The sequence below is a fragment of the Homalodisca vitripennis genome, chromosome 1, assembly GCF_021130785.1.
Source record: "Homalodisca vitripennis isolate AUS2020 chromosome 1, UT_GWSS_2.1, whole genome shotgun sequence".
Lineage (NCBI taxonomy): Eukaryota > Metazoa > Arthropoda > Insecta > Hemiptera > Cicadellidae > Homalodisca > Homalodisca vitripennis.
In genome coordinates this window covers 233,957,099-233,973,873 of record NC_060207.1, presented here as the reverse complement: position 1 = coordinate 233,973,873, position 16,775 = coordinate 233,957,099, and the positions used below count along the sequence as shown (strand labels likewise).

Here is a 16,775-nt window from a genome sequence, read left to right as displayed (position 1 = left end):
TCAGTTAAGAGTGAGTCGTCTAGGGTGAGTGAGATAAAGCACATCTGTTAGAGTGAGTGATATGTATCGCATCAGTTAAGAGTGAGTCGTCTAGGGTGAGTGAGATAAAGCACATCTGTTAGAGTGAGTGATATATATCGCATCAGTTAAGAGTGAGTCGTCTAGGGTGAGTGAGATAAAGCACATCTATTAGAGTGAGTGATATATATCGTATCAGTTAAGAGTGAGTCGTCTAGGGTGAGTGTGATAAAGCACATCTATTAGAGTGAGTGATATATATTGTATCAGTTAAGAGTGAGTCGTCTAGGGTGAGTGTGATAAAGCACATCTATTAGAGTGAGTGATATATATTGTATCAGTTAAGAGTGAGTCGTCTAGGGTGAGTGAGATAAAGCACATCTATTAGAGTGAGTGATATATATCGTATCAGTTAAGAGTGAGTCGTCTAGGGTGAGTGAGATAAAGCACATCTATTAGAGTGAGTGAGATACAGTCCATCTGTTAAGAGTGAATCGTCTAGGGTGAGTGAGATATAGTAAACCAGTTAAGAGTGAGTCGTCTAGGGTAAATGAGGTAAAGCGCATCTGATCAGACGCAAAAGCAAGAGAATCATGATGCAGCACTAAGGAATACTGAGAAAATTATTCAATGTCTTAAGGAATAAGATGAAGCATTATTTTGTGACTAATGTTGATGAAGAAATTTATAACACAAAGAAACACAAGTAGTTTTTTTTTTTTTTTTTGTAAACTTAACAAACAGTTTAAAGTGCTGTATTATAATAGATATTGTTAATTTCAGCACAACTGTATGTGTATATTATTTTCTAATTGTAATATATGTATTTTTTATATAGTAACAATTACTAAATTAAATCGTATTAATTGTAATATTTTATCAACTTTCAGCTATTTTGAACCTACAGTAATACAGCGGATTATCTGCACGGGTCAAATCGAGGATAGTTGAGAATTTACTGCACTAGCAAAAGACTAATGTAGATGTCAGCAATGTCTTCTTTACACATTTCTATAATTACTACAAATAAAAGTTCACTATAATGATCTAAACAATTTTCCTATAAACAACAAAAAACTAATAACAATAGCAATAATATACTTCTTTTAGTGCTTGGTTACACCAAAACACAGTTATTGGAACATAGGTAACAATCGACCTTTATCATAGTGTACTGATAAGGCTGCAACTCTCTGACCTCCAACTAGAGTCATGGGTTCGATTACCAAAGAGGTAATAAAGTTTGGATTTTTTTCTCCCTTAAAGTATTTAGTATGATAAATTAAAATGCCACAGGTATAAAAAACCCTTTAAACAAAAATAAACCCTACTACATTTAACCACTATATTGTCACAGTAACCCACAAGGAAACCAACAAGAGAATGAAAATACTAGACTCCCATAATTGATAGCTTGAATTTCTCAAACATGATAATATGGTTAGAAGATGGAATAACACAGCACAATAAAAATATCAAAAAAATATAAATATAGTCGACACTGACTCAGCACTAAAGCATTAACCCTCTGAGCGTCCATCATATTTTGTAAAATGCATACCTGTTTTATGAGGTTTTGCAGACTGTCATTGGAAAATTTATAATGAAGCTAAATAGTAACTTAAATATAAAGTGTTATATACCACTTTTTTTGCAAAGAACTGTGCTTTCAGACTGTGTAACTATGAAGTTAGAAAAAACAATTTCTTAGTTTAGAAATTTTAAAAAAGTTAAACAAAAAATATAAATATAAATTTGCAATAAAGTATGCACATGTATTTGAAATATTAAATAGATTCAAAATTCAGAATAGCCAAATTGTAGGAAATTTTGTTCTGAAGACAGAAATGTATAATGTTTAACTGTTTATATTAATAATTATTTAAAAAAATATTTTTATGAATAAGTGTGTATTTGAAATTTTTTCCTACTTGCCATAGATATATAACACATTGATATAACAATGTTCTTACTTTTTATATTATACTAAATATAGTAGCAGTACAGAGTACGAAAAATCGAAAGACCACTAAACATAAAGAAAAATTCATTGGCTTTCTAACGGTATAGGTTATAATGCGATTTGATTGGTATTAGCATCAGAAAAATGAATTTAAAGACATGAATGTTTATCATCAACATTTTTGATGATGACGTTTAGTGAAAGTCCAAGTCGTCAAAAATATTGATGATGGACTCTTGGAGGGTTAAATTCAACATAAGTTTATGTTAATCTGTATTACTGTGACAATTTAATTTATCTTCTATTTTATCAACCAATTTCAATCTCCTTACTGTAAGAAATTACAGTTTTAATTTAATCTTTCATAGCTGTGATGATCACATAAATGTCATAGTATTTTCATGTGTTATATTCTAAATTGTTTGTATCCCTATATTGAAATAAAAATATGATTATTGCTCAGTATAAAAGATGGAGTTATAAACACAATAATGATTCAATCTGACTCTGTTGTGTATTTTTACAAACAGTTGACAGTTCCCTCAACTACAAAGAATAGGTCAGTCTTAAGCGTTGTCAATAACACAAAAGTTTTCACATCGCAACTGAGTGTAAACCTATAGGTAAACCGCTTACAAAAAGACACTGGATGATTTTAGTTCATGCAGGGTGGGGTAAATCCCCTTCCGCCGTTGTGATACCACTCTCTTGCAGTATCCCCACCACTGCTCGGCACTCACCCGCTTGCTCTATCCCCTGACCTGGCCACTGCCACTTAGCGGCTAACCTCACACCAAAACGCAAGCTTCCTGGTTACGTCCATGGCTACTAGTCTGTTCGATTAATATTTTACGCTTGTATAGGCCTACACACAAAAATACAATATACTTATAAAACAGGTAAGTAGCTGCAGTGTAAACAAAATGGTGCGAGCGAGACACAATCCACACAGCTGATAAAACAAAGACTAGGAGATGCTTGTCCCACTCCCCACCACTGGAGAGGGAGGTCCCTCCTGCATGTGTTTTCAGATATTTGCTTCTGCGCAGGTTTCTTTGCTAGCGGTTTATCTATAGCTGTAGTAACTTTCTTTACTCTCTGATGATTTTAAAAGCCAGATATTTAAGTTAACAAGTGATTCTTATGATGCAAGTATACAAAAGGTATTATTGTTGTAATAATGTATTACATCAAGGTTGTCTGTTCCATGTAAACTAGATAAAAGTTGTATATTTAAGCAGTGAGAAGAACGAGGTAAGATCCATAAATTTCCGACGTAGGGAAGAAGAAAGATGATAAAAAAAATTAAGTTCATAGTTTTCTAATATATTATCCTGTTAAGTTCTACACACACCTCAGGCAAAACTTAGGTAACATTTTTATAGCTAGAAAAAAGTAGTTATCTTCGTTGCCTGCAAAATGTTCTTCTACAGTTTATTATTTATTTTAAGCCTTATTCTGCCCGTCCTCATGGGCCACTGGCCTGTGCGAGGATCTTATCAAACAGAATAAGGTGGAGAGTTGATACAGTACAAGGTCAATGGTACTGATAAAAAGTGCAAAGGTCACAGACAGGATTCGAACCTGCGCTATCTCTAACAGACCCAATTTCAACGTCTTAGACCGCTCAGCCATCGGCACTCCCAGTTGCTTGGACATCTTCATCTGAGAAAAATATCCTTCCACGAAGGTCAGATTTACACTTGGAAAATAGGTAGAAGTCACTGGAGGTAAGCTAGGTCCGAGCTGTAGGGTGGATGTGCAATTTCTTGAAACCCGCATCCCTTACAGCAACCTTGGCAATCAATGGTGTCTGGAAATTTGCACTGTGCAAGCGGTGAAGTTCAGCTGTATGGTACTCTGGAATCACTGTAGTGTTCCTTTCTTTGTAATCAATCAACAGTATCTCTCCATAATTAAAAAAAAAATTGTTGCCATAACTGTTGTCTATGTGACTTTTGACTTTAGTGGAAGTGCTTTCTACTGGTCTTCTCTATTCCATGGACTTCCTTTTACTGAGAAGGTCATAGTAAAGGTTCATCCCAATTCAAAAATTATTCCAAGAAATTCTGTGAGTCAGCACTGTATTTATTAAAAAAATTCATTAGCACTCTTTAATTTGTGCAGGAAAAAGGCCATCTTTACACAAAAATGTAATTATCTCACGGTACTCAATCTAGGAAATTGCGAGCCAGCACTATTTCCTTCAACGTCAGAGACCGACTGATCATACTGAAGAGATTTGGGCAACCGATAAAAAGTGAACAGACATTGGTGCGCACGGTGGAAACCGGTCCAGGGCAGTTTGAAACAGGGGAAACCGGTTACCTACAGACCTTACCTCGTAAAGCATTAAATTTGTTTGTTTCATACATCAACAGAGGTACTTTTTGCTATTATAAAATGTTATCCTTCTTTATGTAGACAAAAGAAAATTAATTGACAATTTTTTAGATTACAAAATTTCAGTTAAATCCTCTTCATCTATACTTCAATATGTGAGAGAAAAACTACAGCCTTTTATTATTTATTTAAAATATCCTTTTTAATTCTTAAACAATGATTCGTTGTATATTTTCTTACACTTGGAACTAGTTCTCTCCACGAGAGATGGCAATTAATCATAAAGAGTTATAAACTACCTGGAAGATACAATTCTTAACTTTACGACTATAAGCGTTTCTGGATACAGGACATTGATGGAATGTTACGACGTGACATGTACTGGATTGGGGGAAGACATCAGGGTGCGGAGAGGACTGTGAACAATCTTCTGCGAGATGTCTGATGCTTCGTTTGTTGCCTGCCTTATGGCCTCTTTGTAAGGCCCAGACTTCTTCTTCTTGTTGAATCGGGACTGAAATACACATATCTTTTATTTAAAGTATAACAACATCGGAAATACACCCAAACAAATATAAAAGTGTCAGAATATGGTGAAAAATTGCTTTTTCTGCATACATGTGCTATGACTTGACACTAGTGATGACACAAAGTAAATATCTCTGAAAGTATCAAAAAGTTTTGGACCTGATGGCATAAAGTGCAGCCAGCCAGGACATAGCATACAAGGATGTAGGAACCAGATTAGAAGACATTCGTTCAAAACATTTTGTTATTTTATTACTCCCTCTTTCAATCATTTAATTCATACAAGAGCAATATTTCATTTATTTCACGAATATTTGTAGTCTTGGATTTTTATGACATTATGAACTTTCTGGTTATCTCCATAAGACTTTAGACAGAGTTGATCATGAAATATTGTTGCGCAAACTGGAGCACTATGCTATCAGAGGAATCACTCTTAACTGGTTTGGAAACTTTCTGAGTGGTCACAGCCGGTTTAGAGATTGTATACATCAGCTCGGACTTGACGTATAAATGGCAGTCTCCTTGACAATATTTAGAGGTAGAGGTACCTCAAGGGTCTGTCTTAGGCCTTATATTATTCTTACTTTTTATAAATAATAATTTACCTTTGCAGTTAATTATGCTAACTCAACAGAATAATTATATTTTCATACAAGTCTGATTAAGTCACACAGTCTGCCTTGAAAAGTAATTGAAAACCTGAATATAATTTTTAATTGGATGAAAAATAACTAACCTTTATTAAATCTGTAAACATCTCTACTTAATTTTTATTTTAAAAGAAATGCTCAGATGAATGGAAACATTATTTTTTAATACAATGATCTCCATCAAACACTGTAAATGTCTTGGAGTTATTTAGATAATATCCTGAACTGGAAAAAAATCACGTAAGTCAGCTGATTAAGAAATTGAATTCAACATACTACAAAGTTCCTAATATTTAAGACTTGGCTTGTTAATAAACAGCAAAATTATTTAGTTTAATTATTTCGATTCAGTCTCAGATATGGCAATGTTTGTTGAGGTAGTTCATCATTCTAAAACAATCTTTTTTAATTCTTTTTATGGTATACACATTTTTACTCACTCACTTCATTTTTTCTATTTCAAACTGTAATGTGTACTCTTATTACAGGTATAAGTATGTCACATCATCTCATTTTACATCTTTCTGGCAGACAAAAGGGAAATTGCATCAGCCTTTTGAGTGACAGGCTTCATTTTCGCTCAGCCAAATCCCATGGATGGACATGTACCATCATAGAACTCATTCTTGTCTATACTAAATGTCATGCAAAATTAATTTTTAAGTCTACAGATTATATATCTTTCTTGAGATATCTTGCAAACAGTTTGGATATATGTGTAACTTTCATAAGATTATTACTGTTTCCAAATTTATTTATTTAGTTATTTTCTCATTGCCATTGTAATTCATGCAAAACAAAAACAAGTTTGTTCTCGAGATATCATGAGGACGGACAGACGGACGTAACATTTTTCCAGCCTCTGAGTTAGGAGCTGTTCGGAAATTTAAAATATTTCTTTTGGCAATATTCAATTTTAAACCGTTGCTTTAAAACCAACTAAACATGTCAAAGATTAATTGCTGTGCAAAATATTCTACATTAGCATAATTTTGGTCAGATATATTGTGTAGGTATTTTACTTCCAGGTCCTAAACTTTTGTTCCTAAATTTTACTGCCAGGTCAACAATTTTTATACATACAAAATCAGTATTTATCAACTTTTTGCTATCATACATTTTGCGAAAAAACTTTTGTTTATTTTTAATACAAAGACTTTACATATTCTAGTAACCACTCATTCTCTATTTTGCTTAGATTGGTTGTCAGTAAATTTCAGAGAGAACCAAAACTGTCCCTGCCACATGGTGTCTACAAATCGGTAATGAAATTAGAAAAATGAAGAATTTGTACAGAAAGATATGTAATATTGTTTTGTTCTTCCACAAGAAATTAAATTTCAAAGTTTTAATAAGAAATAATTATATAAACAAACACATAATTTATAAAACGTAAATGTTAATATTCAATAAAAATAAACAAAGTTATTTATACATTATTTCAACTACTTTCCATTTACTGGATTGACTCATATAAAAAATTCAAACAATATTAAAGTGAATATTATTTTAAATGTGGCAGTGGGACAATAAACATGTGGCCAGTATCTTCAATGACAGGCTATCATCAGATTAATCAACCTAAATCTAATTACGTTCATGTAATGGGACAATCAATTCAAGATTTTCCCAAGTGATAAATGCACATCAAATGTGATATTATCGTGATTGCTCATGAATCCAAATTGAATTATACATATGGAATACATTATAATACTACATACTTATTGGTATATAAATAAATGTCAGAATTTTGTAAAAACAACAGCATCAAATACTCGATGGTTTGAGTTAAAAAAATATTTATAAACTTTTTTCACACAGTGTCTCAATTAAATGTGTCTCACATAGAAACTAGAAAACAATAACAGATGATATGGCTAAACCAGTAATTGGTATTCCCAGGACTTCCTAATGGGCTTTGGTCAGACAAAACAAAACCTACTAAATGCCATGTTAATCATGGTTGTTGATTCATGTGAAAACTTGTTTTATGATTTTGTGTACAAAGTTCTCAAAATAACTAGTGAGTGAATGTTTGATCTGCCTTACAATAACTTTAAATGCGATTTAAACTGTGGGGGTTTTAAAAACAATTCAAACTTTAATTGGCCACCAAATTTGATTAATTGAGTAACATTAGATACCTCTAATTTGCGCCATTATTCTTCTTTTTGTAGTAGCTTTAAAATTAAGTGTCACTTGCTAGGGTTCCTATTTAACATTTTTGACTTGCCCCCAAAATACCCCAATTGAGTGGGGAGGGAGTAATCCCCCAAAGTAAATCACTCCAGCTCTGTTCATAAGAAAGTTAATAGGGGGAGGAGGGAGACTTTTATGACACCTGGTATAGTATTTTGAATTTACCTAATTTTTTTATCACCATTCTCACAACATGAGCATTTATGGCAGTATAAAATTGGCTGGTTTATACCTTCCAGTTGAATCTACCACTGTGCACAGCAAAACCCGATGTGTCAATTAAATCTGGGCAACCTTATGGAGGTCGGTCAATCACTAACCGAAAATGTCGAGATTCTGGTGTGCAAGGGTAATTCGATAGGTCTAGTATACTGCGGGAGATGACTGCTGGAGTTGGAGGAGCTACCCAAATGTTAAGGGCTGTTGCCAGCCTAGATAGTAGACATACGGACGTGCCCCCCCCCCCCCACCTGCTTTGACTGGAGAGGCTGGTTTATAGCTGGCTTCTGCTTATTCCAAGGAGACATGACTGAGATTAATGCCCAAAAATCATTCCTCGGATCTTGACAGTAGGCAGCTCCTACCCCTAATCATACCCATCCAGAATATCCTGTCATTCCGGAAGCAGCGCATAAGTCCTTACATGCAATTTCTAAGCTTCTCGTCCTAAGAGAACAAAATAAATAAATACACTTTTGTTTACCCTCACCTTGAATGTCTCAAGGAATGGACTGAGATGCTGGCAAGACATTAGGGAAGAGGTGGAGGAACCGTACCATGCAACATGGGCTTGAGCTGATTCTCCTTCCCTTTTCGCACAAATCCTCACCACCTGTACATGCAATATTATCATTTTCAGAAACACATGTAATAACAAATTTTATACATTTTCAAAATATTCTAAAACTCCTTAATGTATAAATTGGCTTTTGCTTTAGGTAACTTTCAGGTTTGCTTGAAAAAATCCTTTAACATTTCTGCATTTTCCACAATCATAAAGAATATAAGTATTATAAAGTATAGTTTTAGAAGAAGAAAATGAAATTATTAAAATGCTTATAACTGATCATAAGGATATATCTGAACTGTAATATGTATATCTACATCTATCTGTATCTGATACAATGTAAAATGTCTTGAACAATATTCTAGGGATAAAGCTGATGAGTATCTATCTAACAGCAATGTCTTTCAAATGACCTCTTTTAATGATTTGGAATTTTTTTGGGTAAAATGATACCAAAATTAGATTCCTGAATTTAATTAACAACTTGAGGAGTGAAATTGTGAAGCTTTCATAACCAGATGTTCCATATTCCCCTTATGACAGTTGCTGGAAAAGCATTGATGTCAAAGGTGCCTTCACTTGGAATTTTTTGTTTTTGTTTCTTTATCCGAAAAATTACAAATTCACACAGAAAATTTTGTATTAAAAAACTTTATTACATGTCAGGTTTTTCTACTCCCTGTTCTTAGGCCAATGAAATCACATTAGAAGAAAGACCAGGTGTTGGATTGGTGTTTCTCTCATGTTCAGCATGAACCCATTTCGAGATAACCCCAAAGGATTCACACCTTGAAATACCTTGAACATCTTCATTCCAAACTTTATTAGATCCCTTAAGACAGACATGAACTCCAGAAGTCAAGTCTGTGACAGTGTCAAACTTTAGATGCTGCAATTAGAGGAAAAAATTGAAGTTAAACTCGAAATTCGCACCTAGATTTTTTTTCATTAACGATCATCATGTAAACAACGAACACATTTAACTAAAATTTATTTGGTTAATGTAACGCATGTATTTTTTGAGTAAAAAGTATGTAAGGTTTCGCTACCTTCCCAGGCCACCAGGGAAAGCCGTGAATCTTTCCCCAGACAATGTCGCCCACCGAGAAGCTGCCATCTTGTGAGAATGGAGAGCCCACCTCAGGGGAGGAGAGGGGGGAGTGGAGGGGCGGGAAGTCGGGCACAGCCTCTTCGGAACTGGAACTACTGGAGCCAGACTCGCTGGAACCTGTGTGACATCAATTTATTACTTACTGATCAGTCAACGATTAGAACTATTTTTGGAAAGTGCTGTTATTGCACTTGTTATAAAAATATTACTTTGTAGTATGGAAGAAGACTCAACATCTTAACATTAATGTATGTTTGCACCAACTACCATGTCAAACCCTTCAAATCATGCTGGGTCAATTCTTGTGTGGAAATGATAAAAATGAGTTAAATCATCAAAATGTATCATTGACTATCTATCTATAAATACCACAAACATTAATTATACACTTTGTTATATAAATTGCAATGACAATCGATAATATGAATTTCAATAAGAGCATATTTTTGAATTTGTACTGCAAATCTGTATGGTTTTTACAATACAAAATTTACCATGAATAATATATATATATATATATATATATATATATATATATATATATTGTCACAGCACAATGTTTAAATCCATGAAAATACAACTTTTTGTACTTATTTTAGAACACTCGTTTTATATTTTGTAGTAATAAATAATACTGTTACGAGGAAATACACTTCAGAATTAATAAGAAATAAAAGTTACTTCTAAAAAATGTATCAAATGATGCGAGCAGTATAAATTGGAATTATATGGTCTGAAAGGAAAAGGTTTTTAATTGTTGAGGACACTGCAGATTGTAGATAGTGTGTCAAGTGTGCTGATAATAAATGTAACTGCCACCAATTAAACTGGGAGATATGTGTTGTAATAGAGGAGTATCACAGGGATTTATTTTATCCCTGCACTCTTTCTGTTATACAAAAATGATGTAAAATATTTACACTTACACATATTAGTAATAGAAGTTATTAGCCTTTAGATATCATTTCTAAACCATAAATTAAATAAGTTACAATCCTCGTTTGAGCTGTCTATTGGCAGAACGTGTTACGCCATCTTAGAATAATACTGACAAGATTCTCCTCACCCACAGCTCATTATCTTGATGTAGTGGCGGTTGTGTACGCTTGTACTGGGCTCCTATCCATACCCACATACTTGTACAAGATAAAATAGTAAGCTTTACATGCAGCTCAAATGCAACAGGGATAACTTGAACTTATTACTATGTATTACTTGATAGATATAAATTATGTAAAACACATCTAGGGAGACTTATTTATTGAGTTACATAACAATATAACTATACAAAATTTCCAGATCCAATAATGCCTTTGAAGCTTCTTGGCAGATAGTTGACACAGAGTTATAGAAGACAGACAATTCATCCATAATGTAAATAGAAATCAAAGATGTTGAAATGATCAGTAGAGGTTTTGTGGCAGCAATCTTGATGAATGATCATTTTATTAATGTTATGAATATACTTAGTCTAAGCCCAATCCTGTAGGGGCAATCCGTGGTTCTGTAAGGTAATGTGACAATGTAAATGAGACCTAAATTTAATTAAATACACTGATATTAAACCTTTGAAGAAAAAATCTTTATGATTTAGAACATTTTCGTCCTATCTGCGTGCAATCAATTAAAAAAAAATTTACTTGAAAGACTAATACTCAACAGGCTATTACCTTTTCCTAAAAAAGCACAATATTCTTAAATAAAGGGCAGTATGGCTTCCGAGAAGATTTGTCTACAATATGAGCAATTCTAAAATTTACAGAATCAATATAAAACAGTATTTAAAATAAAATTTCCCTCTGCAGCCACATTTTGTGGTGTAAGTAAGGCGTTTGGTAGTATGAATAAAGATAGTGTTCTTAAAAAATGGAACATATGGAGTTAGAGGTATTGCCTGGAGTCTTTTTGAATCCTACTTTATTTAATCAAAGATTCCAAAGAGTAAAAATAAAAAAGTTTGGTAACACATCATACTCTGACTAGTGAATAAATGAGATTGGATGTCCTCAAGGCTCTATCCTAGGCCCAATTCTATTCTTTATCTTTGTTCCTGATCTTCTCTCCAATGTCAACATAATAAACTGTGACTTTCACCAATATTTGCAATCCCTCCATTTCGGTGTCTCCAAGTGCTTGGATGAGTTGTATAACTGGTTCCTTAATAACAGTTTGAAACTCAATGAATCAAAATTTATATTAGTTAATTTTAATCTACCTATTGTGGGAAACAATGTTTCAATGGATTCTTGAACTTTCCAAGTTTTTCGAACTTTTGGTTGATTTAAACTGAGCTTTACTTCTCACACTGAATACTTGGCAACAAAATTGAATTCGGTCTTCTTTTCACTTAGGATTCTGGTCAGTTGTTTTTCATTGGACATGACAAGAACAGCATATTTTTCAAAATTTCAGAATATTATGAACTATGGTTTACTCGTATGGGACAGCACAAATTTATAAAATTGCAATAGAATATATCTCTACAAATATAATTTTTTTAAACCTAAAAACCATTGTAAACCATTATTCAATTCAGCACAAATAATTACTCTGCCAAGTTTATATAATTTTTAAATTTGTAATAATAGTTTGAAAAAAAATAATTAAGATTTGTTTATAAATAATGGCCAAAGCTCCTATAAACAAGGCATAATTTTGTTTCATTCCCTTTTCTACTCCTCTAATAAACTAAAACAGTCGACTTACTACATGACATGCAAAATAATCAACTAAAACTACAAATCGACAACAAATGTAGTATTTAATAACTTATTTTCTAAAAAGTTAATAAAACAGTACCTTCCAAGCCATGCATTTTACTTCTTGTACAAATATTTTAAAACAAATATGCCTCTAATACTGGAAATAGTAGAATGAGGTAGATAGATAAATCCTGTATCTCTCCACGACTCGTTTTAGTGAATCTCTTCTAAGGGGGGAGGGGGTCTCCTCTTCTTACCCCCTCTCAAGTTTAGAAAGATTAAAGTGCATCAAGAAAGAAGTACTAAGTCATGTAGGATAAACTCCACAGTGTAACCAATGTAAGTCTATTCTTGGACATATTTCTACTGTGAGTTTACCACTATACATTATTTTTCTACATTGTATGGTAGAAAAATAACTCAATCTGTTACCTAAGTCTACCTGAAATCCTCCCATAAACTTATTAGATTACTTGTCTATTCAAAATGGCTTTGTGTTAAAGTAACATTTATATTTTATAGCTTGCCAAACATATTCTCAAATCTCAATTTGTGAGTTTAAAATCATCTAGATTGATCCTCTAATCATAAAATGGTCTCTCCAGGAATACTGCTGAAAGAAATGTATTTGTTGTGAATGAAAAACATTATTTGAGCCAGATAATTAAAACAGAGGGTTATACAAACAAAATATTTAAGAAAGCAAAAGATTGGTTTGAGGGAATGACTTGAAATTAAACACATCCCAAACTTTAATTGATCAGTTTCTCTGTTAACCCTTTGACTAGTAATCCCGTAACGAATTCAGTAGCAAACTACGTGCCATATGTAGTAATTCCGAGAGCCATGTGGGAAGCGCTATAGTGATAAACAGTTTTCACAATAATGTTTTGTGATGAATAATCACGTTTTAATACATATGTGATCTAGTAGAATGGATAAGAAATACTTTCAAATAGTTTTCGTCGTTCCCACTAGATAACAGTTACTCTTTTGTTTATTTCTTTTCAGTTCCAGTTTACCACCATATGACAGTGTTCAATCAATTGTTTGAAGTAATCAGCAGATTTTACTTCCGTTTGTGTACAATTCTGTTGTTATATCTGATATATGTTGTAACCTCAGTTTTACAAGTTTGATAAGAAAATACTGACACATTTAATTGGATATTCAAATTCTATAAATAAAATGATTTTTGTGTATACACACACAAAAACTTCAAATATGTTAAATTAAGAGATTTTTAAAATTAATTCACAAGCAGTAAACCCAAAAAATACAAAAATTAAAAAAGCCTCACTTTTTAGGGCACTATAACAGAAAAAATATACAGTTCAATGCAAGCTTCCATAGTTATACTTTAGGAGTGAACTCAAATGTTGCCAATCTAGATATGCTGATATCTGCAAATTATATATAGTATACATTGCGATATAGTGTCATTTTTGTAATAGTTCTTCTCCTTGAAAATGTTCAAAACTACAAATTTCTGCATTCAAATATTATGCATATTAAAATTTAGTCTTCCAACAAAAGTTGTTCAAAGAACTTTTTGCATTTAAGTTAAGGAGTTTCCCATAACAGAACACAAATTTTCACTCTGCCTTGTATTTAGATATTTCAAACTATATTATTCTGTAGAATCAACCAGAGTGGCAAGACAATTGATTTTTCTTTGGTTTGTTCAGATAAGAACACTTTTTCTGCGTAACTATTAGTTTCTTTGAAAATACTTTAAAGAAACACATAATGAATGATAAGTCTAAACCAATTTATTGGTTTACTACATAGTGGAGGAATTCTTAAACTCGTTTGTTCATCAAATAAAAATGTTTTGAAATAGGCCAATTCATTCCACTGCAAAACAGGACAAGAAGCTTTTTTCCCTCAACGAGAAGTCAGATTAGCTGAAGGTAGAGTGTTAACATGGTTAGAACCAGGTATAGCAATATCATTATCACTGGCAGCAGGCGATGAAGTAATATCAAGAACATAACTGTTCTCAAGCATGGTGTTACTCATCTTCATCACTCAGATTTATTTCCAATTGGCCTAAAACTATCACCACCACTATACTCGTCATATTTAGAATCAAAAAGAGCGTACCTTTCGATTTCACTGATACTTAAATTATCAGGATTACGAAAATATGTTGTATCTTTGTCACTCATTTTAAAACACTTCAAAATCGCATTAATAAAAAACAAAACTAACTTTCGAGTAAGGTAACCTATAACCTTCACTATTATTGTGATCTTGAATTGACAATAAACTAATCAGCTAAGCTACCAATTAAGAGGAAGCAGGTGCATGTACAAGGACACGTTTATGTGTTCCCCGCACGGTACCTAAGACGCGTTTTCACGTCGTCAGCAGTGAATGTTCACCTGATGAAACAATGAGAATACTTCTTCACCTAGATTGTACTATATTTTGTAGTCTAGATGTCTCAGATGTTAAAACGGAGTAAAGAGTTCATTTTGAGCTTCTTCATCACCAATTTTTTTGGATCTCTTCAGACTAACATGACACCAGATTCCAGGAATCAAGTCTGTGACAGTGTCAGATTCCAGACGCTGCACTAAGATGAGATGAAGTGGAACTAAACTAAATATTCACATTGAATCAACCCTTCCCACCTTAGCTACATTATGTGTAATGATTTTGCTTGTAGTAAGTATGTTGTGCTTTTCTGTTTTATTGGTTACAAAAACATTTATTAACAAAATTAGTAATCCAATCCAAGGAGGCAGCTCAGGAACGGTTTAGAGTCTTCCAGATGGATGTTGTCAAGTGGACTCCTACAAAGTAGAAAAATTACAGCAAAGATCAAGAATGAATCAGTTACTGTCATTAAAACGATGTAAATTGTTCGTTTTGAACTTGTTCGTCGTCGACTTTTTTTTACAATCTCTTCAGACAAACATGGCTCCAGATTCCAGGAGTCAAGTCTGTAACAACATCAGATTCCAGACGCTGCATTATGAGGAAGGTGAACTTAAACTATTGGATTAATTTTTATCATTTTGTTCTTGATATGACAGATAAGGCTGTCAGTTTCCTCTAAATGTGATACAATGACAATTTGCAATTTCATGGTCAGTCCATTTTATTTAATTTTTTATTTCTAAAATGTTTTGATATCCTGCATGGTACCTTTTTTGACATTTACTTGTAAATTTTATCCTTCAAAACGTAACACCTAAACCACAGTTACCACGAGGATATCTTGAGGGTATTTTGAGTACAGAATAAAGCAAGAGTACAGCTATTGTGAAATCAAGGTTTAGGTTTAGTATATATCTGACTGAAATAGTGGTGCAGTGTCGGCGGTTAATGTTTTTGTCTGTCTAACACACTTGTACCTTTGTACGGTTGCCAACTGTACGAATAGAAAATGATGTTGGATGTACTGTGCCTGGATAGTGTGACGTCATGTGCTTGACATGTTTTGCAAAACGTAGGATAAGACACCATCTTGATGTACTCTTAGGATAAGAAGCTGACAGATTGCACATAGTCCTTAAAGGACATTTGCATTGCTTCCGAAGTGACAGGATATTCTGGATGAGTGAGGTTGGGGATAGGGACCACCGTCAATCTACATGAGGAAGGATTTAGGGCATTAATTTCAGTCATGTTTCCTCGGAAGAAGGAGAGACCAGCTCTGTAGCAGCCTCTCCAGTGAAAGCAGGAAGAAGGTGGTACACCTTTATGTCTAGGCTAGCAACTGTCTTCAACACTTATGGACCCCACCAACTCCCAAAAAGTCACCTCCTGCAATCGACTAGACCTATCAATCTACCCTTGTACCAAAATATCTCGACATTTGCGATTAGTGATGTGCAGCTCCTGGACATCCATAAGATTGCCCAGATTTAAGTGACACATCGGCTTTTGCTGTACCCACTGTAGTTTTAACTGGAAGCTAGGAACCCTCTGGAAGTAATAGAGAAAGCAGTCCTGAGAGGGAGTGATGCTTAGGCCAGTTGGGTTTTTAGTAGGTGCGAGTCCCAGTCACCAGTAAGCATTCTCCTCATCATATAATGATTATAAGATCACCAAGTTTGTGGTTATAAAATGTGTTCCTTATTTTATTATGTCTAGTAATTTAGTTAAATGAATTATATTACATTTTCTGTAAAAATTGGATCCTTCACTGACACCTGAATCTGTGTTTTCAACAAAGAAATCAATTTCCGACAGAACATTGAGTAATTCATTGAACCACAGCCTAAGCTCAGAGAGTACTGACAATGAATAAAGACAGACATTGAGTTGCCTGACGAGCAATGGTGTACATCTAGATATCCCAGGTGGCAAGTCTGACTAATCCAATGCACTCCTTGCCTCAACTTCATCGTATGTGAGTACTGTTACACAATCTAACCCTCATACCAACAGTCTGTTGCTACATGCTATCATTTGGTCAATATGAGGCATGTCAACATAGTGTACTATGGTGGTA

General features: G+C 33.6%; 1 protein-coding gene across 1 annotated transcript in view; it reads right to left on the bottom strand.

Annotated features, from left to right (window-relative positions):
* Positions 1-3,563: 3,563 nt before the first annotated feature.
* LOC124353149 (PWWP domain-containing protein 2A-like) overlaps positions 3,564-16,775 on the bottom strand; it is a 33,582-nt gene continuing 20,370 nt past the window's right edge. Inside the window, exons 3-5 of the mRNA XM_046803012.1 lie at positions 9,544-9,722; positions 8,417-8,539; positions 3,564-4,838 (exon numbers count right to left, since the gene is read on the bottom strand). Coding sequence (XP_046658968.1) covers positions 4,689-4,838; positions 8,417-8,539; positions 9,544-9,722 — 452 coding nt within the window. The 3' untranslated portion in view covers positions 3,564-4,688. The remainder of the gene's footprint in view (positions 4,839-8,416; positions 8,540-9,543; positions 9,723-16,775) is intronic.